General features: G+C 51.7%; 1 protein-coding gene across 1 annotated transcript in view; it reads right to left on the bottom strand.

Annotated features, from left to right (window-relative positions):
• CDHR2 (cadherin related family member 2) overlaps positions 1-23,136 on the bottom strand; it is a 29,627-nt gene extending 6,491 nt beyond the window's left edge. The window contains exons 1-27 of the mRNA XM_005892582.3: positions 23,085-23,136; positions 22,742-22,813; positions 18,434-18,573; positions 18,270-18,323; positions 16,940-17,029; positions 14,681-14,770; positions 14,135-14,260; positions 13,912-14,058; positions 13,754-13,829; positions 13,536-13,654; positions 13,160-13,393; positions 12,120-12,275; positions 11,878-12,039; positions 11,536-11,597; positions 11,025-11,268; positions 8,639-8,878; positions 6,860-6,929; positions 6,124-6,729; positions 4,912-4,983; positions 4,437-4,486; positions 2,728-2,879; positions 2,470-2,578; positions 2,292-2,380; positions 1,762-1,830; positions 1,583-1,660; positions 1,428-1,488; positions 1,213-1,337 (exon numbers count right to left, since the gene is read on the bottom strand). Coding sequence (XP_005892644.2) covers positions 1,213-1,337; positions 1,428-1,488; positions 1,583-1,660; positions 1,762-1,830; positions 2,292-2,380; positions 2,470-2,578; positions 2,728-2,879; positions 4,437-4,486; positions 4,912-4,983; positions 6,124-6,729; positions 6,860-6,929; positions 8,639-8,878; positions 11,025-11,268; positions 11,536-11,597; positions 11,878-12,039; positions 12,120-12,275; positions 13,160-13,393; positions 13,536-13,654; positions 13,754-13,829; positions 13,912-14,058; positions 14,135-14,260; positions 14,681-14,770; positions 16,940-17,029; positions 18,270-18,323; positions 18,434-18,573; positions 22,742-22,813; positions 23,085-23,136 — 3,545 coding nt within the window. The remainder of the gene's footprint in view (positions 1-1,212; positions 1,338-1,427; positions 1,489-1,582; positions 1,661-1,761; positions 1,831-2,291; positions 2,381-2,469; positions 2,579-2,727; positions 2,880-4,436; positions 4,487-4,911; positions 4,984-6,123; positions 6,730-6,859; positions 6,930-8,638; positions 8,879-11,024; positions 11,269-11,535; positions 11,598-11,877; positions 12,040-12,119; positions 12,276-13,159; positions 13,394-13,535; positions 13,655-13,753; positions 13,830-13,911; positions 14,059-14,134; positions 14,261-14,680; positions 14,771-16,939; positions 17,030-18,269; positions 18,324-18,433; positions 18,574-22,741; positions 22,814-23,084) is intronic.
• Between the last annotated feature and the right edge of the window lie 742 nt (positions 23,137-23,878).

Here is a 23,878-nt window from a genome sequence, read left to right as displayed (position 1 = left end):
CTCCTGAGAAACCTATATGCAGGTCAAGAAACAACAGTTAGAACAACGGACTGGTTCAAAATTGGGAAAGGAGTACACAAAGGCTGTATATTGTCACCCTGCTTATTTAAATTATGCAAAGTACATCACATGAAATGCCAGGCTGGATGACTCACAAGCTGGAATCAAGATTGTTGGGAGAAATATCAACAACTTCAGATATGCCCAATGGCAGAAAGCAAAGAGGAACTAAAGAGCCTCTTGATGAAGGTAAAAAGAGGAGAGTGAAAGAAAGACGGCTTAAAACTCAGTGTTCAAAGAATGAAGATCATGGCATCCAGTCCCATCACTTCATGGCAAATAGATGGGGAAAAAGTGGAAATAGTGACAGACTTTATTTTCTTGGGTTCCCAAATCACTGTGGACAGTGACTACAGCCATGAAATTAAAAGACGCTTGCTCCTTGGAAGAAAAGCTATGACCAATCTAGACAGCATATTAAAAAGCAGAGACATCACTTTGCCGACAAAAGTCTTGTAGTCAAAACTATGGTTTTTCCAGTAGTCATGTATGGATGTGAGAGTTGGACCATAAAGAAGGCTGAGCACCAAAGAATTGAGGCTTTTGAACTGTGATTCTGGGGAAGACTCTTGAGAGTCTTAGAATGCAAGGTCAAATCAGTCAATCCTAAAGAAAATCAACCCTGAATACTCATTGAAAGGACTGATGTTGGAGCTCCAATACTTTGGCCACCTGCTGCAAAGAGCTGACTCATTGGAAAAGACCCTGATGCTGGGAAAAATTGAAGGCAGGAGGAGGAGGCAAGAGAGGATGAGATGGTTGGATGGCATCACCGACTCAATGGACATGAGTTTGAACAAACTCTGGGAGATAGTGAAGGACAAGGAAGCCTGGGGTGCCACAGTCCATGGGGTTGCAGACAGCCAGACAAGACTGAGTGACTGAACAACAACAACATATGCCAGATGTCTGCTGGTATGAGATGCACGTGGATCCCTGAAATGATCTGGGGAATCTAGCATCAAGCCTATTTTGCATATGAGGAAACTGAGGCTTGGGAAGGGGAGATGACCTACCCAAGAGATCCTAAGGAGTCACTGGGGATTTAATACAGATGTTCCTGACACCTAAGCTCCAGGTCTTTCTACCCCTAGATATCTTGGGTGGTAAGAGAGGGGAGGTTTGAGACACAGAGGGTGATGGGAGCAGCACCTCTTCTGGGTACACATGATGATTGTGCTAAAGATCACAATGGCCAGCAGCAAAGCCACTCCCAGTCCTATGGTGACGTTGCGGAGTGTGTCCTGTGACTCTGACTCTTGGTTGTCCTGGGAGCCCTGGAGAAGAAGCAGTGTGATGGGAGGAGGCTGTGGGGTCAGTCTCCCGCCTCCCTGCTCTCCTATTACCTCTGTCCCACCAACACTCACCAGTACCACCAGCCCCAGCTGCAGCAGCTGCGTCAGGGAGTCCTGGTCATTCCGGATCATCCTGGCCACAAAGCCCCGCTCAGGCCCGAGGGACATTGGCATCCCCCAGGCTTCTTGCTTACCCTCCTGCCCACCCCAAGGGCAGCCCCACTCACATACTCAGCTGGTCAAGGGTCAAGGCTGACCCATTTGAGAAGACAAAATAGGCATCAAGATAGGAACGTCCTCGGGCCCTGGAATGGGGCAGAGGTGAAGCCCGCAGCCCAGGACCACCCGGCCACACCCCTGCTGCTGATCCTGTCTTTCTCGCCCCATCCACCGAGTGGGCACTCACCGAACCTGGGAGTCTATGTCCTGAATGTTCACAATGTAGACAGTAGTCCTGGTTGCCTGAGCAAGAGCCCTGCAAAGAGGGCAGATGTCACAGAGGGTTGGGGTAGGGGCCTTAGCCCAGGCCTGTGGCCAGGGCTCTGCAGTGAAATTAGGGATTGTGTGAGGGTCACCTCCTCCGGACAGCTCCACTGGCTAAGCAAGTAGCACTCTTGTGCAAATTAGACAAGGAAGCCCCTTCCTCTGGGACCGGGTTTATAGCTTAGCAAGCAGAGTGCCCTTGTGCAGTGCACTGCCTTTGCAACTATATGTGGCAGCCCTATTTAGGCCTGTCTCTGCCCAGCCAACCATAGGCTTCTGGGCACATGCAGAATGGAAGTGCCGGTACAGGTATAGGGTCAAAGACAAGGACCAGATCAAATGTGGGTCACGGACAGGGTTGAGAGATATTCCATTCAGATTTCTATCAGGGACTAGCCTCCCAAGCCCTGTTCTTCCCCACAAGCCACCCGCCCCCTGGCTCCTGAGACCTACTCCTTAATCTTTTCCGAGTTGGCGCCCACCTCCTCCTTGTTCAGTGAGAACTGCAGCCTCACGCGGTAACTCTGGTCCACGGTAAAGAGCTATGGGAGGGGGACATGGGGAAGATGAGACGCAAGGGACCCTGGAGTGGCAGAGGGCACTGGGAACTGAGACAGAACCTAACACTCACGTTTAGGGTGATTCTGGCTTCCTGGGCAGGACCCTCAGAAGGGCTGTCTTGGGCCTTGACCGTCACTTGGTAGGTGCCTTGGAGAGTGGAATCAAGGCTGGTCACCAGGCTACGGAAGGTAGGAGGGCACCACTCAGTTCTGAAACCCAAGCTGTAGTCCTCTCAGAACCCCCTTGGACCCCTCCTAGGATGGGGAACTCACTGCCCTGAGGCCCCGCTTGGCTCCCCCACCCCTGTCCAGGGGCTTCCCGCAGTTACTCAATGTTGCCAGTGAACACGCTGGCCTCCGAGGAAGTGGAGACCCGGAAGAAGCCCTGAAAAGGGATCACGGCCCCATCCTTAGCGATGAAATCCACTTGAAAGATGGAGAACAGGATGGCTGCGTTGTTCCCTGAGTCGTCATCTCTGGCCTGGGAGCAAGACAGAGGGAACACACTGTGGGGGCTGGGCCAGGCCAGGCACCCCTCCAGCCCCAGCAGGAATCTGAAGCTAGGGTAGCCTGGGAGCCTGGCCCTGCCGTGACCTCTTTTGGCCTTCCCCAGGCCACTGACCAAGTGCTTTAAACAAACAGTGTTTGAATATGTCCCTGCTTCAACTCAACAGGTCACTGCCCAAGTCTCTCCCAGGTAGAAGGTCACCCTGGGAAGGTTCCCCCTCTCACTGCCACACACGCACAAGCCTAGGAACACTCAGTTGTCCTGAGCACCTACTGTGTACCAAGCACCTTCCCCCAGACCCCTCCTTTCAGCACTCGCTAACAGGAGTATGAATTCCCCCAGCGGACCATGAAATGAGGCATTTTTATTCACTCTAGTGCCTTTCGGAGAAGAATACGACCAACACACAGAGCCGTGAGGCCACTGATGTCACTGTTCAGGATGAGGCTAAAGCTGGTGTTGACGTTTCAAAAGGGAGTTGATTTAAAGAAAATTGTTCAAAGCCAGGGCCACACTCCTGACGTAGGAATGAACGTCTTCAGCCAGGGCTGAAGATTGGAAAACTGACCCTTTGAGCCTAGAAAGAACCTAGAGAGGAAGAACTGCATGAGTGCTAAGTGGCTTCAGTCGTGTCCAACTCTGCGACTCCATGGACCGTAGCCCGCCAGGCTCCTCTGTCCATGGGATTCTCCAGGCAAGAGTACTGGAGTGGGTTGCCATGCCTACCTCCAGGGGATCTTCCCAACCCAGGGATCAAACCCACATCTTTATGTCTCCTGCATTGGCAGGCGGGTTCTTTACCACTAGCGCCACCTGGGAAGGCCCAGAAAGGGAGAATTACTATTCCCCTTTTATGGGAGGACACTGGGGTTCTGACAGAGACCTGTCTTCCCCAGGGCACATTCGGCTGTAAGTGGGGAGGGCCAGACCCATCCATCTCCACACCCATGCCCTTTCCATAACTCAAGGAGGGCCACCCACATATTAAAACGCCTGAACCCTAAGGAGTCACTGCCAAGAGCTGACAGCTTCTTGTCTGGAAGGGAAAGTGAGTTCCTAAAAGGCACAACAGCTCCCCAGCTCAGTTAAAAGGCCTGGCCAGACCCAGGCCCCAGGGCTGTGGGGGAGGCCTCAGCCCCACCCACTGCGGGGACAGCTACCACCTTCTAATATAAACACATCCACTGCTATAAAAATTGAAAGCATTTTTGCAGCTTGCTCTGGAAATTATTTAATACGAGGAACTTGTTTAATTTACAGTTATTGTGATTTCTCTGTAATAGTCCAGAATTCTGAAGAAAAGCACTGCAAGTGGTTTTTAGGGTCATGAATTGTTTATGAATACCACACTTAACAATTAATGGAGTTTAATGATATCAATTAAGCAGGTGCTTCATTTCCATCCCAGAGAGTTAATACATTTTCTTTCTAGTGTCTAAACATTTGGAGGATGGCTGAAAGACCCACAGGCCTAGGCCCTGTGTCTCCTGGGGCTGATGTGACTGACAACGGCTGGAGCCAGGGACTTACCCGGACGGACGCCACCTGCTGGTTGGGCATGACGAGTTCTGGGATGATCACTGCAAGTGTAGACAGGAAGAGGTCAGTGGCATCAGGGCCAGTGCCCCTGGGCCAACTGCTGACCATAATAAGCCCAGCTCGGGGCGCATCCCTCCAAACCTGCCCTTAAGCTCTCTACTGCCAGACCCCCATTACAGCTACCCCTGAGCCGCTAGTTAGCAGGTCCTCCACCCCCCATTGTGCAGATGGGGAAACTGAGGCCAGAGAAGGAGGGCCGGGCCCAGGGTCAGATGTGAGTTGGGACAGAGATAGAGTGAAAACTCGGGTCTCTCCTCCTGTTGAATCCCTGAGAGAGAGACAGGGCTGGAGGCCTTCCTCCCTTTCCAGAGGCACACCTGGGGTCTGAGCAGCATCTGTGGGAGTTGCCCAAAGGTAGTTCTGGCAGAGTACAGTGTGGGTGGGGAGGGAGGGGCTTGCAGCTTACCAAAAGTCTTATCCTCAGGCAGAAAATAAGGCGCGTTGTCATTCACATCCTCGATGGTGATGGGGAGGCTTCCTAGAGGGAAAAGATTGGCTGGCTTTGGTCTCTAAGCAAGACTTGACCCACAAAGCCTGGTCCTCAGGCTTGTTCCCAGCAGCCTCCCTCCCATGCATCACCCACGGTCAGACCCCTCCCCTACTAACTCAGTCTCCTCTGGCCTGTGTAGGAGGGAGCATTCTCCCCAGACCTCAGAGAGGATAAGCAACTTGTCCAAAGTCACACAGTGAGACCACTGGGCCAGGACTGAGCCCAGCCCAGGTATGTCCCACCTGGCCACAACATTATTCTGGCCCTGGTTAGCTGTGTAAGCTACATTATTGAACTGCCCGTTCTGTACCTCAGTTTCCTCATCTATAAAATTGGCTAGGGATCACCTACCACATGGATTGTGTGGGAGTAAAATGGTGAAATGCTTGCAAGGTGCCTAGCATAGGCTGGGCTGTAGTAAGGATTCAATATATGCTGGCTGTTGATGTGACTGTTATTGCTACTTGGTGTCAGACGTGGGATCTGAGCACACACGTGGCTCTGAAGTCTCTTTACACTGCCTCTCAGCATCACAGCATTAAGTGCTAAAGTCCCTTGGACAACACGGAGATCAAACCAGTCGATCTTAAAGGAAATCAACCCTGAATACTCGTTGGAAGGACTGATGCTGAAGCTGAAGCTCCAGTATTTTGTTCATCTGATGTGAACAGCCAACTCATTAGAAAAGACCCTGATGCTGGGAAAGATTGAAGGCAGGAGGAGAAGAGGGAGTCAGAGGATGAGATGGCTGGATGGCATTACCAACGCAATGGACATGAACTTGGGCAAATTTGGGGGAGATGGTTAGGGAGAGGGAGGCCTGGCATGCTGCAGTCCATGGGGTCGCAAAGAGTCAGACGCGACTGGGCAACTGGACAACAACAGCATGCCAAGCACTGCACTCAATGCCTTCCATACATATTCTCATGTACTCTTCATAGGCAACCTACTACCCAACTCCACTTGACCGATGGGGCAACTAAAGTTCTGGGCAGTGTCGTGACTTTCCCAGGGGCACAGCTGGCCGGGGCTGGAGCCAGGATTTGAACCCCGACCTTACAAATTCCAGTCCTTCCCCACAGCCCCTATGTTGCAGCCTGCTGAGCCCTGCAGGCCAGGCTGCCTCACCATTGTCACTGTAGGCCTGGAAGCGGGGGTCTGTTGTGAGGTCATAGGCCCGCACGACCAGTGTGACCAAGTCACAGGCCTCATAGTCGATGGCCTCGCTCTGGTTGATGATCACCGAGCCGTTGGCCAGCACAGAGAACCAGCCGTGGCACAGGCTGCCCACGTCAACTCCAGCCTTGGTGCAGATGACATTCACGAGCTGTACCTCCACCTGGGACATGGTATCCCTGTCCTGGGCCACCACGTTGACCAGAATGCCGTGCTGCGAGCCATTCTCGGCCACCCGGATGCCCTGGAGCGAGGCTGAGTCCAGGGTGGGTGGCACGTCATTCACGTCCTCCACAGTTACAAGGACTTCTGCTGTAGTCTCACGCCCCTGGGCGTCCGCGTTCTCGGCACTCATGATCAGACTGAAGGAGGCCTGTGTCTCGTAGTCCAGGCTCACATCCAAGGGCAACGAGAGGCGGCCCACTGCCTGCCCAGACCCCAGCACTGAGCCTCGGATCATGAAGTTGTTGGCGCCGCTCCCTGACAGGCTGAAGCTGATACGATTGTTGGCTTCCGTTTGGTCTGCATCCCAGGCCTCCACCATGCCCACCTGCACTCCTGTGGATGAGGGGCAGAGTGCAGAAGGACCCCCGGCCTGGCGGCCACCGGAGGCATCCTCCATCCTCACCCACCTTGGGGGCCTCAGGCCTGCCCTTGACTTACCCAGGGAGCCCCAGGGAGGACTTACCTGGGTCTCTCTCCCTCACTGAGAAGGAATATCTGGACTGGTTGAAGATGGGCAGATTATCATTGATGTCCTGCAGACAGAGGCTGTTCTGAGCCCAGGGAACTCAGGCCCCCGGATTGGGCCTCCCCAGACATAGCCTGAGAAGCTAATATTTCCCCTGACCTGCGGTCCATTCTCTCTGTCCCTCTCCTCAGACAGCGCTGCCCACTTCAGAAATGATGAAACAGACTTCAAGAGGACAGAGCTAGCCCAGACCCCACCTCCTGGGGCTCCGAGGTCCACGGCAGGCCCTCTGAAGTTGGGTGCGCACTGTGTTTCCCTGCCCACCACTCACAGCTGTCTCAGACCCTGCTCTCCAGAGGATGGTTCTGCATCCCCACCTGTGTCCCTGCCTGGCCCAGCTTGACTCCCCATCTCTCGGATTTACTGTGTTGGTCCCAATACCACCATGATCCCACAAATACCCAAGTTTTTCCTGGTCCCCTCCTTCCTCCTGTCCCTCCTACCCTTGGTTGGCCCCACCACACTCGCTCTGAGCTCAGGTGGGGAGGCGCTGGGGGCATATGCCAGGGCTGGACCTGGTCCTGCCCTCGGATGCCCACTGCATTCTGTTCTCGCCTTCCCTTTCCAGTGGCCTCTCTGGTCACCCACGCAGAGTGCTGCTCCTGTGTCACAGCATCAGGCCAACTCCGCCTGCACCTCCTCCCCTGACGCTGGTATACTGAGTGCTCTTGGCTCTCCGGGTCCTTCCCCAGGGCGGCTCATGGACTTTTGCTTTGGGCTTTTTCTAAATAATGGTAGGACGGACATCTTTGAAAACCAGAGCCCTCTCCTTCTTAACCAGGTGGAATTTCTGATGGAGATTTCCCAGAGATGGCATCACTGCCCCATGCCCATGGCCAGCTGCCTTCTCAAGGTCGTCCTCACAGGAGGAGCTACAAGCACAGCTCCAAGTTCAACCCAGCTCCATCTCTTCCTCGTGTGTGACTCTGACCTCTCTGAGCCTCAGTGTCTTCATCTGCAGATTGGGGTCATCATCCCTACTCACAGGGCTCATGGGTGTGAAAGAACCCTGATGGCTCAAGAAAGGCAGTTTTGCTTTTTTTCCTTCTTTATGGCCTATTGCCCCCGACCCCCAAAGACAGCTGGTGAGACCTCACCTGGCTTCTGATATCTTCTGTTTCTGTTTTCCCTGATATCACATTCTGACCCTTGTAGGAAAGTGTCACATCCCAACCCAGTGGGAAACAAGACTGCTGTGTACAGTGGTGCAGGCTGTGCACTGCAAAACCCAAGGGGGCGCCAACTACATCGTGGACATAAGGTGCTTGTGGCCGGACAGCAGCCTTAGAACCAGACTGAATTCAAAGCCCCATTCTGTGACCCAGGCAAGCTACTGAACCTCTGTGCACCTTAGTTTTTTGATCAATATGATGGAGCTAACCCCCGCTCCCTTGCAGGGCCAGGTGTGCACTGAGTGTTTTCTCCAGGCCGGGCATTCTTTGCAACACTTTCCATTTATTAACTCATATTATTTTCATCCCCATTTTACAGATGAGGAAGTTGAGGACACAGGGAGGCTGACTGATTGCCTAAGGTTACACAACCAATGAGCCAGGACTCTAACCCATCAGCTTGGCTCCAGAACTCTTTTACCCACTATATTGCAAGGGCAGAAATGTGATTTGAGCTGGGAGGAGGCAGAACAGGCCACCTTCTCGGGAGCCTCCCAATACAGGGTTCATCCCAAACCCCGTCCCCAACTGAGCCGGGCCTTACCTCCACGGTGATGGTGACACCGACTGTGGTCCAGAGGGCAGGTTCGCCAGAGTCAGACACGTTCACGCTCAGCACGATGCGGCCCCCCAGAGCAGGGTCGATGGCCTCTCGGTCCAAGGGCCCCAGGTTTCTGAGAATGCCTTTGTCGGGGTCCACTGAGAAGTTGTGGCTAAAGGGGCTGGGCAGGAGGCTGAAGTGCAGCAGGCTGTTGTTGGTGTCTGGCTGGTCATTGTCGTGAGCCTGGGCAGGTGAGCAGGGTTGGGATGCCCGCCATCAGGTGCTTGCCCACCCATGGGCCTCCCCCTCCTAAAATCAGAGGGCTTCTCCCCAATTCCCAGCTCCTGTCTCCCAGCTAAGAGGACAGGACCAACAAGAGCTTGCAAGACCTTCTGAGGTCTTAAACACTGAGGTCATTCCTTCATCCCACACATGTTTACCTACCACATGCCCAGCCCTGTTCTAGGTACTGGACTAGAGCTGTGATCAAGACAGTTCCCGTATGGAGCTGATATTCTAGCGAGGTGAGAGGTGTGGGGGCAATATACTAAAGACAGTCAAACGTAAAAATTAACCAACAGAAGTAAATGTAGGGGAATTCCGTGGTGGCCTGGTGGTTACAATTCTGGACTTTGCCTCCTGGAGCCCAGATTCAGTCCCTGGCTGTGGGGGTGGTAGAGGGACTGAGATCCTACAGGCCACGTGGTGCAGCCAAAAAAGTAAGTGTGAAGTCCAACGAGATTCTGATTCATCATGACTACTTCAGTGCTTTATTATTTTTTTTAAGTAGCTGAAATTCTTCACCCAATCTGTGTGTGTGTATTCCTGTCCTGCCAGGCTCCTGAGCACACGCTTGGTGTGCCTTTAGGGTGACTGGGCACAGAGAGCCCAAGAGGCTCTCCCCTGCCATCAGGGCTTTGCGCTCACACACGAATGCCTTCGACACCGTGTCTGCTTGACTCCAGGTCAGGTTGGTCCCTCCGCGGGGCTTCCCCCACCCCTGTGCCGCCTTCCACACAGCACAAGTGACACCCTTGCGTGATGGTCTGCCACCCTCTCTGGAAGCAGGAATTATGGTGAATTCATCTCGGAGGACCCAGGGCTCAGCAAAGGGCCTGCTGCACGTAAGTGCTCAGCAAATGTGGCTTTGAATCCAGAGCTGGGCTAGTCTGACTTGGACCCAATTCTTTAGTCTCCTCCCTCGCATACTGACACCTTCAGCTCTTTTTGTTTTAGATCTGTCGGGTTCTTGTTTATGAAATGAAAAACTCTGGTTGTTCATCCCTCAGCACTCTGAACTCAGGCCGGCTGATTCGCCAAGCACTTCTCAGGGCTGAAACCGGGCACTGTGGTTCCAGCAGCATATCTGAGATGCTCCTGCCCCCAAAGAGCTCTCAGACCAGGGTGAGAAGCATTGAGATGCATGGAGAAAGACCCAGGTTTCAGCACTGCCACTCATTGGCTGTACAGCCACAGGAAAGTCACTTAACCTCTTTAAGCCTGTTTTCTCCTTCCGTGAAATGGGGACCATTAGAGCAGCTACTTCACAAGGTTATCAAGAGATCAGGAAACCACAAGCCCCAGAAAGACGGGAGGGCCCCGTGGCCACATGATTGTCATTCTGAAGACTTTGTTTCCTGCTTCTCACAAGACGTCCTTATCGATGATTCGGTGCAGGAGCTTCTCCCCAGCGTTCCTCTGGAGCCAACAGTTGGTTCTTATCTCCTCATCTCTGAGAACCTGGCCACTGGTCTCATTTCCATTTTTGCTCTGGCCATTATGAAGCTCACAACTGAATTTTCAGCCCTCTCCTAGCAATTGTATGGCTTCGGGTTTAACCCTGCCTTTGTGCTTACACCACCTGGTAGCTCAGATGGTAAAGAATCTCCCTGTGATGCAGGAGGCCTGGGTTCAATCCCTGGGTCAGGAGATCCCATGGAGAAGGGAATGGCAACCCACTCCAATATTCTTTCCTGGACAATTCTATGGATGGAGGAGCCTGGTGGGCTACAGTCCATGGGGTCACATAGAGTTGGACATGATTTGTGTTTATTTTCTCTTTTTCTTCATTTCTTTTATTATACTTTTAAATCTAAGCCACCCAAATCCTTTTTGGAGTGAGGTCGGGACCTGCATTTTAAAGAGCAGTGTGGTTTTTGAGGGCTTGCTCTGTGCTAGGCAGTACTTTATATCCTTTATGACCCTGGGAATAAGGTCTATGATTGACCTTATTTTCCAAAGAAGAAATGGAGGCCTAGAGAGACTGAGTGACTTTCTCAGGGCTACACAGCAGAGCCCAGATTCCAGCACAGGGCCAACATGACCACAGAGCCAGGCTTGGTGCCCTGGGCCTGTTCCCTCCGCCCACCAGTTTCAGGCTGGCTCGCACCTGGATGGTCACGGAGACATTTCCCTCCTCCTCCTGGACAAAGATGTTGTAGGAGCCGCTGACCACGGGACTGTTATCATTGACGTCTAGCACGTGGATCTGTAGCGTGGTCGAGGACGACAGGTTCCCGCCGTCCGTGGCCTGCAGCGTGAGGTAGTACACAGCCTGCTTCTCCCGGTCCAGCAGCTCGCTGTTTCTCACCGTCACCTTCCCCGAGTCTGGATCCACTGCAAAGATGTCCGCCCTGCGGCCAGATGGAGCGAAAAAAGATGCAGGATGCCCACTTCAATTTGAATTTCAGATAAACAATGAAAAGTATTTTAGGACGTCCCATGGAATATTTGCAACCTACTTACACAACAACAACAAAAAAAGGAATAATTTATTTATCTGAAATTGAAATGTAACTGGGTACCCTATATTTTATCTGGCTCCTCTAGCCCCACTGTGAGGCAGAGAGGCGGACCTGGGTCCCCCTTACCACCTGCCCCGCTCCCATCAGAGACGTTACCCGTTCCCTGGAAGCAGGCTGTAGGTGACGCGGCCCCCCTCTCCTGTGTCGGGATCGGAGGCCTGCGAGGCAGAGAGACAGGAAATGGGACACTGAGCAGAAGCCATGCCCTCGCTGCTGACCGTGTAATTGATGAGGACAGGGCAGGCTTGCTTCCTGAGCCGAAGGGAGAAGCCCTTGACTACTCAGACTGACACGCTCACCCTCGCACACTCACATGTACATGCACGCTTGCTGGGATCCGATGACCCCAGATGATGCAGAGACTCTGGCAGGGCCAGCCCCAGGCCTGCCCATCTCCACGCCTCTCCCAGCCCAGTCCAGCCCTGTCCCGTCACTCACGCGGATGCTGTCGGTGACCACATAGCCGACAGGACTGTGCTCAAAGACGCTGAGGTTGTACATGCTGCTGGGGAACGTGGGCCTGTGGTCATTGGTGTCTCGAAGGTGGATGGTCACCGAGGCGACAGAGGCGTTCCCGCTGACAGAGTCAGTGGCTGTGACCTAAGGACAGAGGAAGAGAAGCGGCGTGGGGGTGGGAGCGCCCCGTGGCTGGCTCCCCTGGGCCACCGAGCACCGCTCACCTGCACCAGCATCACGGACTGCCTCTCGTAGTCCACCAGCGATGGCTCCCTCACCAGCACCTGCACATCCACTGAGCCCGCTGCCCGCTGCGGGGAGACGCTGAAGGCTTCGGCATCCGGGCCCCCCAAGGTCAGCAGGAAGGTGCCGTTGCTGCCCTGTAGAGGTGGGCTGTAAGTAGGGACCCCCGTCCTGCAGTGTACCCTCCTGCGTCTTTCCCCCAATCCCTGGCCACAGACCCTGGGAGGGTGGACTGGTCACTAGTCCCTGTAGATGTGGGCTCATCAGAAGAAGACTTCTCTGAGGCACTGTGGGCCCCAGCCTGGGCTGCAGAGCCTGGACACACACCACTCACTCCCTTTGAGTCTTCTGTACCAGCCACCCTCCACCACGCACTCCAACACCAAACACCATCAGTGCCCAACATTGGCCCATTACCCACACGCCCCTTCTGCTCCATACCCTCTCCACTTAATGCCAACCATAAACTCCACACACCACCCAACCACCACCACCACCCAAAATCATCCCCCACTCAACACTTTGTATCAACTCATTGTCACTACCACTGTACTTATTCAGCATTCAGTACTACCCAAATCATCCACCACTCAATCCCAACCTCTCCCAAGAATGCCTTCCAATTTGACACCCATTTAGAAGCGTCCGTGCTCAACACCTCCCACATCCCCCAATATCCAATACCAGCTCCCCTCAACTTCACTATCTACCCATCACTACCCTCTACACACCACCACCGAAAGTGACATTCCACTCAACATTACCCAGCATCCTGCCTTTCCATTCCCCACCACTGAGCTCCACCCTGAACACAAGACCTCCCACCAGCTCAGCATCACTCAGAAGTTCCAAATGTCATTCAAACTCTGATTGTCACCTCCACGCATGGTTGGCACTGCTGTCACCCACTGTGACACTGTGTACCATGGTCGGTGCTCTGCTGGTCACTCGCCACCTCCCCTCCCCAGTGATCCCCCATCATCACTTCCGCCCACCCTGCCTATGATCTGGGTGCACCTGCCTTGTCTGGGTCGTAGACCACCATGGTGAGGTCCTCAATGGGGATGCGCGTGGAGGCGTGCTCATCCACGTAGCCAGTGAAGTTGACTTGAGTCTCGTTGGGAGTGAATGCGCAGTCTTGGAGGCTGCAGTTGTAAAACTCAGGTACGTGGTCATTGACGTCTGTTACTCTCAGCGTGACCCATATGCTCGCCTTGGCCTCCTGCCCGTGGATGTTGGGGTGCGTCTCGGTAGCCTGAGAGCAGAGTTGAAGCCGGAAGGCAGAGGTCAGAGAACCAGCATTCTGAGAGAGCTGAGATCAAAGGTCAAAGTGGGGGTGCAGAGAGTGGGGGTGCAGAGAGCGGGGGTGCAAAGAGGGCAGTGGCTCCCTCACTCACCGTGACCTGCACTTGCACTTCCTCATCCTCCTCTAGCAGTTGCTCTCTGTCCAGGGGACTGTTGACTGTGATCACCCCATCTTGCTTGCCAATATCAAACCAGCCAGGCCTTGTGGAATCTGGGAAGAAGCAGCAGGAGCAGCTCCTTCCGGTGGCTCTGACGGAACCCCCACCCCTTCCCTTGCCCCAGCCCCAGCCTGGGGACATCCCGTTCTCACTGGAGATGCTGTAGATCACAGGGTCATTGATGCCTCTGTCACCATCCATGGCCTCCACCTTCAGCACCGAGGTTCCCTGCAGGGAGGCACGGTCAGTAGCCAGACCCTTTCCCTACCACTCAGCTCCCCCCAGGCCCTCTCCCAGGTGCCCAGCATACCTGGGGTGTATCCTCAGCCACGGAGGCTGAGTAAAACTCCCTAACAAACTGGGGGTCCAGGTCTGGCTTGTCGATTACAGAGATGGACACGAAGACAGATGAGGAGCACTGGATGACGGTGTGATTGTTGTACAGGCCACCCGAGTCCTGCCGGGAGACAGGTCTCCATGAATCTGGGTCTCGGGTCCCCATGCCCCCAGCTCCCACCAGCGCCCCTACTCACACAGGCCTTCAGCTCCAGCTGATAGAAGGAACTCTTGGTGTTGTAGTCGAGGCTGCCATTGAGGATGATGGAACCATTGGGTAGGATCCTGAAGAGGTACTCACTGCCTTCCGTGGCAGGAATGACCTGAGGCATAGCACAGTCAGGCCAGGCTGCCCCAGGATGGCTCTGCCCCTAGGACCTCCTCTCAGAGGCCTGGGGTCGAATCCTGGCTTTGCTCTTGACCTCACCAGGTCACATAACCTCTCTGATTCTCAGTTTCTGCCTCTGGGAAATGGGCAAGATACTGCCTCAGCACTCCAGGTGAAAGGGTGGGGAGAAGGGTTCAGTCTGCAGCAGATACCCTTCTTAGGCGACTGGACCGAATGGGGCCAGAGGGGGCCAGAGGGGGCCAGAGGGGGCCAGAGGATGGTGTGGGGACCAGGGCTGGGCCATGGCAGAGCTCCTGGGCTGGAAGGTCCCTGCAGGTTGTGTGGGAGATGCTGCCCCCTGGTGGCCACGAGGAGCGGCAGCGCCCACACTCCCACGTGGACCATACACTCTCACCTTTTCTATGGAGTATACCACCGCGCCGGCCGAGCCTGTGTCTTTGTCCGTGGCCTGCACAGATAACACCAGGGAGCCCACCGGCAAGGTCTGTAACAAAAGAAAGTGAAAGTGAAGTCTCTCAGTCGTGTCCGACTCTTTGTGACCCCGTGGACTGAGGCTCCTCCATCCATGGGATTCTCAAGAATACTGGAGTGGGTTGCCATTTCCTTCTCCAGGGGATCTTCCCGACCCAGAAATTGAACCCAGGCCTCCTGCATTGCAGGCAGATGCTTTAACCTCTGAGCCACCGGGGAAGCCCCTCTAATACAAAAGGTTTCATCAACTCTGAGTTCCAATCCATTTTCTTCATGCCCAAGCACATGCCCCCACCTGGAGTTCCAGGGCCCACAGCCCTACCACGGGGATAGTGACAGACCTTCCAGAACCTGAAGCCCAGTGTTCCACAGGTGGCCCCCTTTTCTTCGCCCGGGCTGGGCCTCTTGGGGCATCTGTACATCGGCAGGAAGCAGAGTTCCCACTTCTCCTCTCCCTGATGGAGCCCCCTCGCCACATGAACTAGCTTCTGATTTGCTGAGCCCCTCAGGGCCAGTATAAATGATCATTCCAGAACTCAGGTTTTGCCACTCCCCTGCTTAAACTTCCCTGTGGGTTCTCTGTAGCCTCCAGCCCAGGTTACAGACAGTACTCTTCAGAGCTGAAAGTTTCTTTCAGATGCCTTTGCCCCAGGACCTGGCCACACACTCACTAATTCCACAAGGTGGCCAGAGAGATCTCTGAAAATCCTGAACCAGACCACATCACTCTCAGGTCAGGTCCACCTCTCTGACCTCACCTGTTTCTCACACTCCACCTTCCATCCACAGCAGCTTTCTAGCTATGCCTACAACACTCCAGGCTGATTCACACCTCACAGCAGTTGCTATTCCCTGCCTGGAAAATCCTTTTCCTGGAGCAGCCCAGGGAGGCTCCTTGACATTTAGTTCTGCTCAGGTGTCACCCACCCAGAGAAGACTTTCCTGACTGGCTCAACCTAAAAGCAACCCCTTATGCTCTTCATTGAACACAACACCTCTGAAATAATCCTATCTGCTTAATGTTTTGTTCATTAGTGTCTGTGATCTTCACTACAATGTGAGCTACTGAAGGTGGCAACCAAGTCTATCATCGCCAGATATCTTCAGCACCAAGGACAGTGCCAGACACATAGTAGGCATTCAGTAGAGCCTGTTGAAGGTCTGTCTGGATCTCACCAGCCTCTTGTCTGGCCTGGGGGGGTAGGGCACACCTCTCAGGTCTTTGAATCCATGTAGCAATGAAGACTCAGGAGTGTTGTGTTTCCTGCTTGTGGACGACTGGAGAACCTCCTCCCTGCCCATGCAGTTCAAGTCAGGCTGTCATCCTTGCTAAAGGGGAAGGCCTATGATGCAGACTTTGACAACTGGAGCATTCCACACCCCTCAACTGCATGCATGCTAGGTTGCTTCAGTCATGTCTGACTCTTTGTGACCCCATGGACTATAGCCCAACAGGCTCCTCTGTCCACAGGATTTTCCAGGCCAGAATACCAGAGTGGGTTGCCATTTCCTTCTCCAGGCGATCTTCCCGACCCAGAGATCAAACCTGTGTCTCTTACATCTCCTGCACTGCAGGTGGATTCTTTACCACTAGAGCCAGCTGGGAAGCCCAGTAAACAATGGTGGCACATGCACGTGACCCAAAATGGGTCAATGAGAGTCATCCCTGGGGTGTTGGTTGGGACCACTGAGAAAGAGACAATCTGTGTTGCAATTCAAAGCCAGTGGGATGTGAGCCTGGAGCTGCTGGGGCACTTTCATCATCACGAGAGAGAACTTCTCCCCCAAGCCCAGGATGAAGGCAGCAAGAGTCACAGAGGTGCAAGGCGGAGAGAAGTCTCTTCTTGATGACTGGCTTGAGTGCCTAGATCCAGCCATGTATGAAGACAGATAGACCATTCAAATGTCCAGACACATGAGAAAATCAATTTCTTCCTCTCCACCTGGGATGATCATAACTTAAAGAACTCCAATCCAGTGTGATGGATTGAAAAATGTTGCTGTAACCATTGTACATGGGGTTACATGCAACCCCCTGAATTTGGTTCCTGCGGCTGCCCTTTCTAGGAGGCACTCTTCCCAATCCTGGATGACCTGCTGACTGTCTCTGGTCCTTCCCACTCTGAGCAGATTTGTAGGATGCCTGCATTCTATACACCCACCCTGGTAAGGCAGATGTTACCTCGCTGACGTTGGCGGAGAAGCTTATGCTCTGGAAAACAGGCGCATTGTCATTTCTGTCCTCTACGATCACCTGCATTTCCCTCTGCACCTGCAAGTCAGAAGCCCAGGTGAGCCAGAAAACGTGGGAGTTTGGGAAAACAAATTCAGAAGTGCCTGGACAGGAATGCAAGTTGGCATAGCGTCTCAGGAGAACAATCAGGCAGTGTCTGGGGTGACTCTCTATTTGATACCATTTCAAATGCCGGAAAAGTTGCAAGTACAGAACAAAGAACTCCTGATACTCTTCATGCAGATTTACCCCTTATTTAGTTTCTCTCTCTCTCTTTCCACATGTTTGCTGAACCACTGGAGAGTACTTTAGGTCATTTAAGAAATCTAAAACATAGCAGTCTTATTACAAGAATCTTCCTTTTAGCTTTGTTAGCCACAAAATAAAGCTGTGAACAACCTAAGTGTTGAGGAGACCAGCTAAGCACCATGGTACGTCCCACACTGGGCCATAGACATACAGGAAATGGGAGACTTGTGTGCAGATTCAGAAAGGCTCCAAAGCTGATTGTTGAGTGGACAAGTCAGTGCAAGACCATACAGGCAGTAGGATTCCATTCGGGTTTAAGAAAATACACCGAAAACTACAATCTTTCTTCCATGGATGCATATATGTATGCCAGTGCTTAGCGAGGGATAAGAAACAGTGACGGTGGATACTTTAGTTGGGAGTGGGTTGGGAAGTATTACAGAGAGAAAGTATCTCTCTTATAAAGTATTTATGAATATCCAAGTCATCTTTTAATGCGTAGGTTTTAAGGAACAGGTCATAAAGAGAAAACCCCCAACTTTCACAGACACAGACGTAGCTGTATAAGCGTGGTATTGAGAAACATGAACACTGAGACCAGCCCATTAGTCAAAGGAGTTGAAAATGATGATCTCAGAGGAGAGAAGGTAGGGAGTTATTTGGCATCTGTTTTCTTATTAATACACATATTAATATGAATTAATAATGCAATTCATGATAACAGTAGATATACAAATATACAAACAGTATATCTACAAACAGTAGATATGCAAAATAGATACACCATATATATATATATAAACATATGCATATAATTAAAGCAAATTAATAGTAAATACTAAAATCTTGGTAATACTGTATGATGAAAAATGGACAAGTATAATGTTGATAAAAATAAACATTCAACTTGTTTTTTGTTAACTGAGGCTCACTCTGCTTGTCTGAGGTCGGGACACCACTAGCCGTGGTCCCTCAGGCCCCTGTCCTCTGATCCTGGGACCCTCACCCTTCCCCCCCGCTGCTGACTCACTTGGTTGTTGTAACTGTCGCTCACGGAGATGGTGATGGCGAACCAGTAGAGCGTCTGCAGTGGGCAGAGAGACAGGCACCAAGGTGAGCCCTGCTTGGGTGTCCGCCAGGGCCCTGCCCACCACCCTACCCCTCACAAGGCCTTCCCAAGCTGTTTTCCTTTACCTCATAGTCCAGAGGGCTGGCCAGCTTCACTTCCCCAGTATTTGAGGTGACATTAAAGAAGTAGGCATTGGAGCCACTAATCCCATATTTCAGCTCGTCATTGTCGTGGTCCTGAGCTACCAACCAGAAAGCCTCGGCACCTGCAGAAGGGACAGGGAATGCCCAGGGTCCACGGCCACCTAGTTCGATGCTGGCCTGTCCAAGCTGCCCACGAGGCCCGCAGGTACATTTAACTTCTTTTAAAATTAGGAGGGCCAAGGCATCAGTGGATGTCTATCAATGGATGAATGGATAAAGAAGATGTGGTATATATATGTATGTGTGTGTGTGAATATTTTGTAAATTTTGTACAAAATGGAATATTTTCAGCCATAAAAAAAAGAATGAAATCTTGCCATTTTCAACAACATGGATGGACCTAGAGGGCATTCAGCTAAAAGAAATAGGTCAGAGAAAGACAAATATTATATGATGATCTCACTCACATGCGGGATCTGAAAACAGAAATCCAAGGTCACTGATTCAGAGAGCAGATTGGTGGTTCCCAGACGTGGGGTGAGGAGACTGAACAATGGGTGAAGAGAGTCAAAAGGTACAAATTTTCAGTCATAAAATAAGTAAATCCTGGGGATATAATGTACATGTATAAGCATGGTGACTATAATTAATAATACTGTATTCGAAAGTTGCTGAGAGAGTAGGTCTTAAAAGTTCTCACAGCAAAGGAAAAATATTCTGTAACTATGTGTGATAACAGATATTAGCTAGACTTATTGGGGTAGTTATTTTGAAACATATACAAATATATCAGTATGTTGTACACCCGAAGCTAATATCATGTTGTATGTCAATTGTATCTTGTTCCTTTTAATTATGGAAGAGGCCCACAAAGGCAAAAGTGCTAGAATGGTGACATGATGGCGGGGTCAGCCTGCAGCCTGCGTGTCCCAGGGAACCAGCTTGCTCCCTCTTGCCCACGATGGCCCTTCGGGGACAGTCTGGGCCACACACCTGGAGCCTGCTCTTCTTTGATCAGTCGTGCCTCTTCCAGAAACTCCTTGGAAAGCTCGGTCTCTCCCCACCCAGGCCCCCTCCTCCAGGAAGACCATCGGACTAGAAAAATGTTGCTGTCTACATTGTGTTTACTCTGCCATGAGACACACTGTTAATTTAATGCATGCTGGGATGAGGGTGGGGAGTCATTCTGTGTTAAGCAACTCTCTCAAACATAAGATACATCCTGACTCAGAAATGTCAAGGTGTAAACTGACATGGCTCTTATACTCAAGGAAATATGGGAGGTGAGTGGGTGTGTGTAAATTTTTCTCTGTACACGTGTCCATGGTCACAGAAAGATGGATCAGGGAGAAAACGCTTTTCTAAAAGTCTGTCTGAAAAAAGTCAAATGTAACAGATAATAAGAGCCATAGAAATAAAAGACATATATTAGGTCTCTGTCACTAAAGTAGAATTTGATATTTAAAATACAATGTATTTTTTAAAGTCTGGAAAAAAAAAGAGTCTGCCTGACAAAACTAAACTATTAAACAGTGTTAGTGTCAGGAAAACAGGTCTTATGCAGGATGGAGAGTGACTAGAAGGGGAGAGATGGGTTGAGGTGTAGGTGTTCCTGGCAGTTGAAGTGAAAGTGGCTCAGTCGTGTCCAACTCTTTGCAACCCCATGGACAGTAGCCCGTCAGGTTCCTCTGTCCATGGGGATTCTCCAGGCAAGAATACTGGGGTGGGTTGCCATGCCTTCCTCCAGGGAATCGTCCCAACACAGGGGTTGAACTCGGTCTCCCGCATTTCAGGCAGATTCTTCACCATCTGAGCCACCAGGGATTTACATGTGGTAATTCAGTGTACCTCCCTGTACATTTACATATACTATACTTCAAAATAAAAGGTCTAAACAACATTTTTTTTAAACCTGACTGAAAATGCTTTCTCATCCCTAGAGAACCATGGAATTCATCTCAGAAAGGAAAAAATTGCCCTTTGGTTTAAGAAAGCCCAGAGAGGGGCCCCAGGGTTACAGAAGAAAAGACCCTTGGACTTCCCTGGTGGTGCAGTGGATAAGAATCTGCCTGCCCATAGGGGACACGGGTTTGATCCTTGGTCTGGGAAGAGTCCACACTCCAGGGAGCAACTAAGCTTGTAAGCCACAACTATTGACCCAGCCTGCTGCAACTGCTGCAGCCTGCGTGCCCAGAGCCTGTGCTCCGCAACAAGAGAAGCTCCACAGTGAGAAGCCTGAACTCCACAATGAAGAGTAGCCCCCTCTTGCCACAACTAGAGAAAGCCTGCATGCAGCTACAGAGACCCAGCACAACCAAAATATATACATAAGTAAATTATATATTTAAAGAAGACCCTCATTTGGTCTGGCGGAGATCATACTTGATTTTAAAGGGTTACCCAAGAGAATGGAGATCATGAGGGCATTTGGATTACATGTATTTGTGACATTTGTTTGGAAGGGGGTGTGTGTGTGTGTGTTTATCCATGACTAAACAGCTATGAAAACGTATGTAAAATATCATTAACACGTATATATTACTTCTCTGTTGCATTCATAGATATCAAATAGTTTAACCTCAGCCTAGTCCTCCAGGGAGGATTATGCCATCTCGGGATTTAATGAGACTATCACCTCCCTCATCTTGGCCTCTAAATCTTTATTAATATAACACTTACGCTGTCCTGACAACCACATGCAAATGGATGTAGCCTTTGTGGCTGCTAAGCCCATCACCCACCCTTTCTTCGTGTACCCAGACCTGGGCTTCTGGATCCCAAGGCAGACTCTGGATTTCAGCCTCCTTGATGCCGTCTCTTGTGTCATCTGGTAGATTTAGATATCTGACACTGCAACAAAGACTAAATTGTCCCCCAGTATTCAAAGAGAAATCCCCTTTTCTCTCAGACTAATAGAACCCCGGATTTTGAGCCAGGCACATGCGTAACTAAAGTAACAAAGCCCTCATTTCTCCAGCTGCCTTTCAGCTAGGGCATGAGGCTAAGTTCTGGCCAATGAGATGTGAGCAGAAGTAACGTGCGTGAAATCTGGAGGCCTGTCCTTAGGAGAAAGAAGTGAACCTTCCTGGCCCTTTCCTCCCCCAAGTTCTCACTGGAATAGGGTGTGACACTAGCCATCTGGGACCCTGTGGATGAAGTCCATGCCACAGGGGAGGCAGAACTTAGAAATGGAAGGAGGGTCCCTGACACCCAAAGCAGAGAGCAAGAGCCAGCTTGACTGAACAGACCCTCCAACAGCCCTGACTCACTGTTCTCGGAGACTATGTAAGAGAATAGTAAACACTGACCTCGTTTATACTTCTATTATTTGGGGTCTGTTATGTGCAGCTAGGGCTTCCCTGGTGGCTCAGACAGTAAAGAATCTGCCTGCAGTGCAGGGGACCTGGGTTCGATCCCTGCATTGGGAGGGTCCCCTGGAGAAGGGAATGGCTACCCACTTCAGTATTCTTGCCTGGAGAATTCCATGGACAGAGGAGCCTGGGGGCTGCAGTCCGTGGATCACAAAGAGTCATACACGACTGAGCGACTAACACTTTCTGCGCAGCTGACCCTATATCCCAGTGAATACAGCCATCCATCCTTTCAGCTTCTTAAACCCCCATCCTGCCTGCTGGGAATTTGGCATCCAGTCCCTGTGGCTTCATCCAAAACAATGCTTTGTGAACGTCATTCACTCCTGTGCACTGCCAAGATCTTTACTACCAACCATGTCTCATTATTTATGACCCTCCTTTTAATTGACTTACTATTTTATGTAAATACATTTATTTTAGAAGCGAACTTTAGATTGTTACTGTACGTGGAAAACCTGTCTCACTCGCCACAGATGGAAGGTAACTCTACAAAGACAACAAAAGCAAAGCAAAGGTGTCGACTTGTGATGAGATGTGTCCGTGAAAGGCGCTGAGCCTCAAGTCTTCTCTCTGTCTGTTTAAGAAAAAGAAAAAAATAGCAAGGGATGGAGAGAGATGAGCAAGTGAGAGAGACAGAAGAAAAATAATGGTACCGAATGGATACTTTCTCCCTGGGAAAATCAGAAAGCCTGAAAGAGATGGGAAACAAGAGGGGTGTTCTCTTGGGTGGGTCTTAATTATTTGATGCTGTGTGAGGGTCTTTGACCAAAAAGCTGAAAAGAAGAAACTTCTGGAACCATCTTTGGGCCATGAGGTGCTGTGGAGCTGCAGGGATGGGGAGCAAGCCCACAGGGGACCCCGGGCCCTCTTATGGGTGAGGGTTTGGCACGATATGGGCACAGGAACTTGTACTCACCCACTGGCAGATCTTCAGGCAGGCTCACCATTGACATGTTGGACGTGAACATTGGGGCCGTGTTGGCTGCCACTGCAGGGACACGGGGTGCGGGAACATCTGGACACCTCTGGAAAGACTGAACCCCATCTACCCCCACGGGAGCCCGTACCAGTCCCAGGCCAGCCTTCAGCCCAGCTCACCAGTCTGGGGCTGGATTCCTCCCCAGGCCTCCCCAGGGTAGCCAAGCATAGAGCTGGGCCGTAGCAGCTAGGTTTTTGCTGATGGAGCAGCAGCCCGCCCTTCTAGAGGGTTCTGCTGAGGGCCTCCAGGTTAGTGCTGATGGGAGAGGGGAGGTACCTACCAGACACCACAAGGGCAGGAAACAAGAGGCAGGACAGCCACGGCCACCCCATCATGTCTGGAGGGACCTGCGGGAAGAGACGTCAGGAAAGGGGCACTGGAGCCCAGGCCTCCCTCCTCTGGTGGAGCCTTGTCTGTGGGTCCAGCCCTGGCCCACTCATCATCATCACTCAAGGTTCTCCCCCAGGCCCCTATCAAATGCTGCCCATTTGCCAGATGTGCCCCGGGAGGGGAAGTGGGGGTGTGGCATGAGAGGGAGGGCAGGGTAGCTGAGCCTGGTCTAGAGCTTCAGCCTGAGACTGAGCCTGAACTTGACCCCAGAGTTCAGGGCCCACTGTGTAGCAGGCATGGCCCCAGGTATATTGGATGCATAATCTCCTTATTCCTACAACGACAAAGTGACTGCTAAAGAACCAAGTCTGAGAGAGGAGGGGGCTTGCCTGAGGCCACACAGAGTCAGCGTCAGACCGTGCTCTGAACACAGGTCTTTGGACTCCAGAATCCATTCCCTCAACCACTATGCTGCCCTGCCTATTTGAAGTGTCCAAGCTAATGCTGCTGCTGCTGCTGCTAAGTCGCTTCAGTTGTGTCCAACTCTCCAAGTTAATAGTGTCCTTCAAAATCAGGGGCCTAGAGAGGCACTGTGACTTGTCCAGGACCATCCAGAGACTCTGTGGGTGGGCAGGGTCCTTTGTCCTACTTGCTGACCCAATAAATAGCTGCCTTGGCATCCTTTCTCAAAGTGTGCTCCACGGAACCCCAGCCCTGGAAGATGCCGCATAGTAGAAGGGGTCC

This window comes from Bos mutus, chromosome 7 (assembly GCF_027580195.1).
Source record: "Bos mutus isolate GX-2022 chromosome 7, NWIPB_WYAK_1.1, whole genome shotgun sequence".
Lineage (NCBI taxonomy): Eukaryota > Metazoa > Chordata > Mammalia > Artiodactyla > Bovidae > Bos > Bos mutus.
Note: the sequence above shows the minus strand (reverse complement) of the source record. Positions and strands in the feature narration are given on the sequence as shown.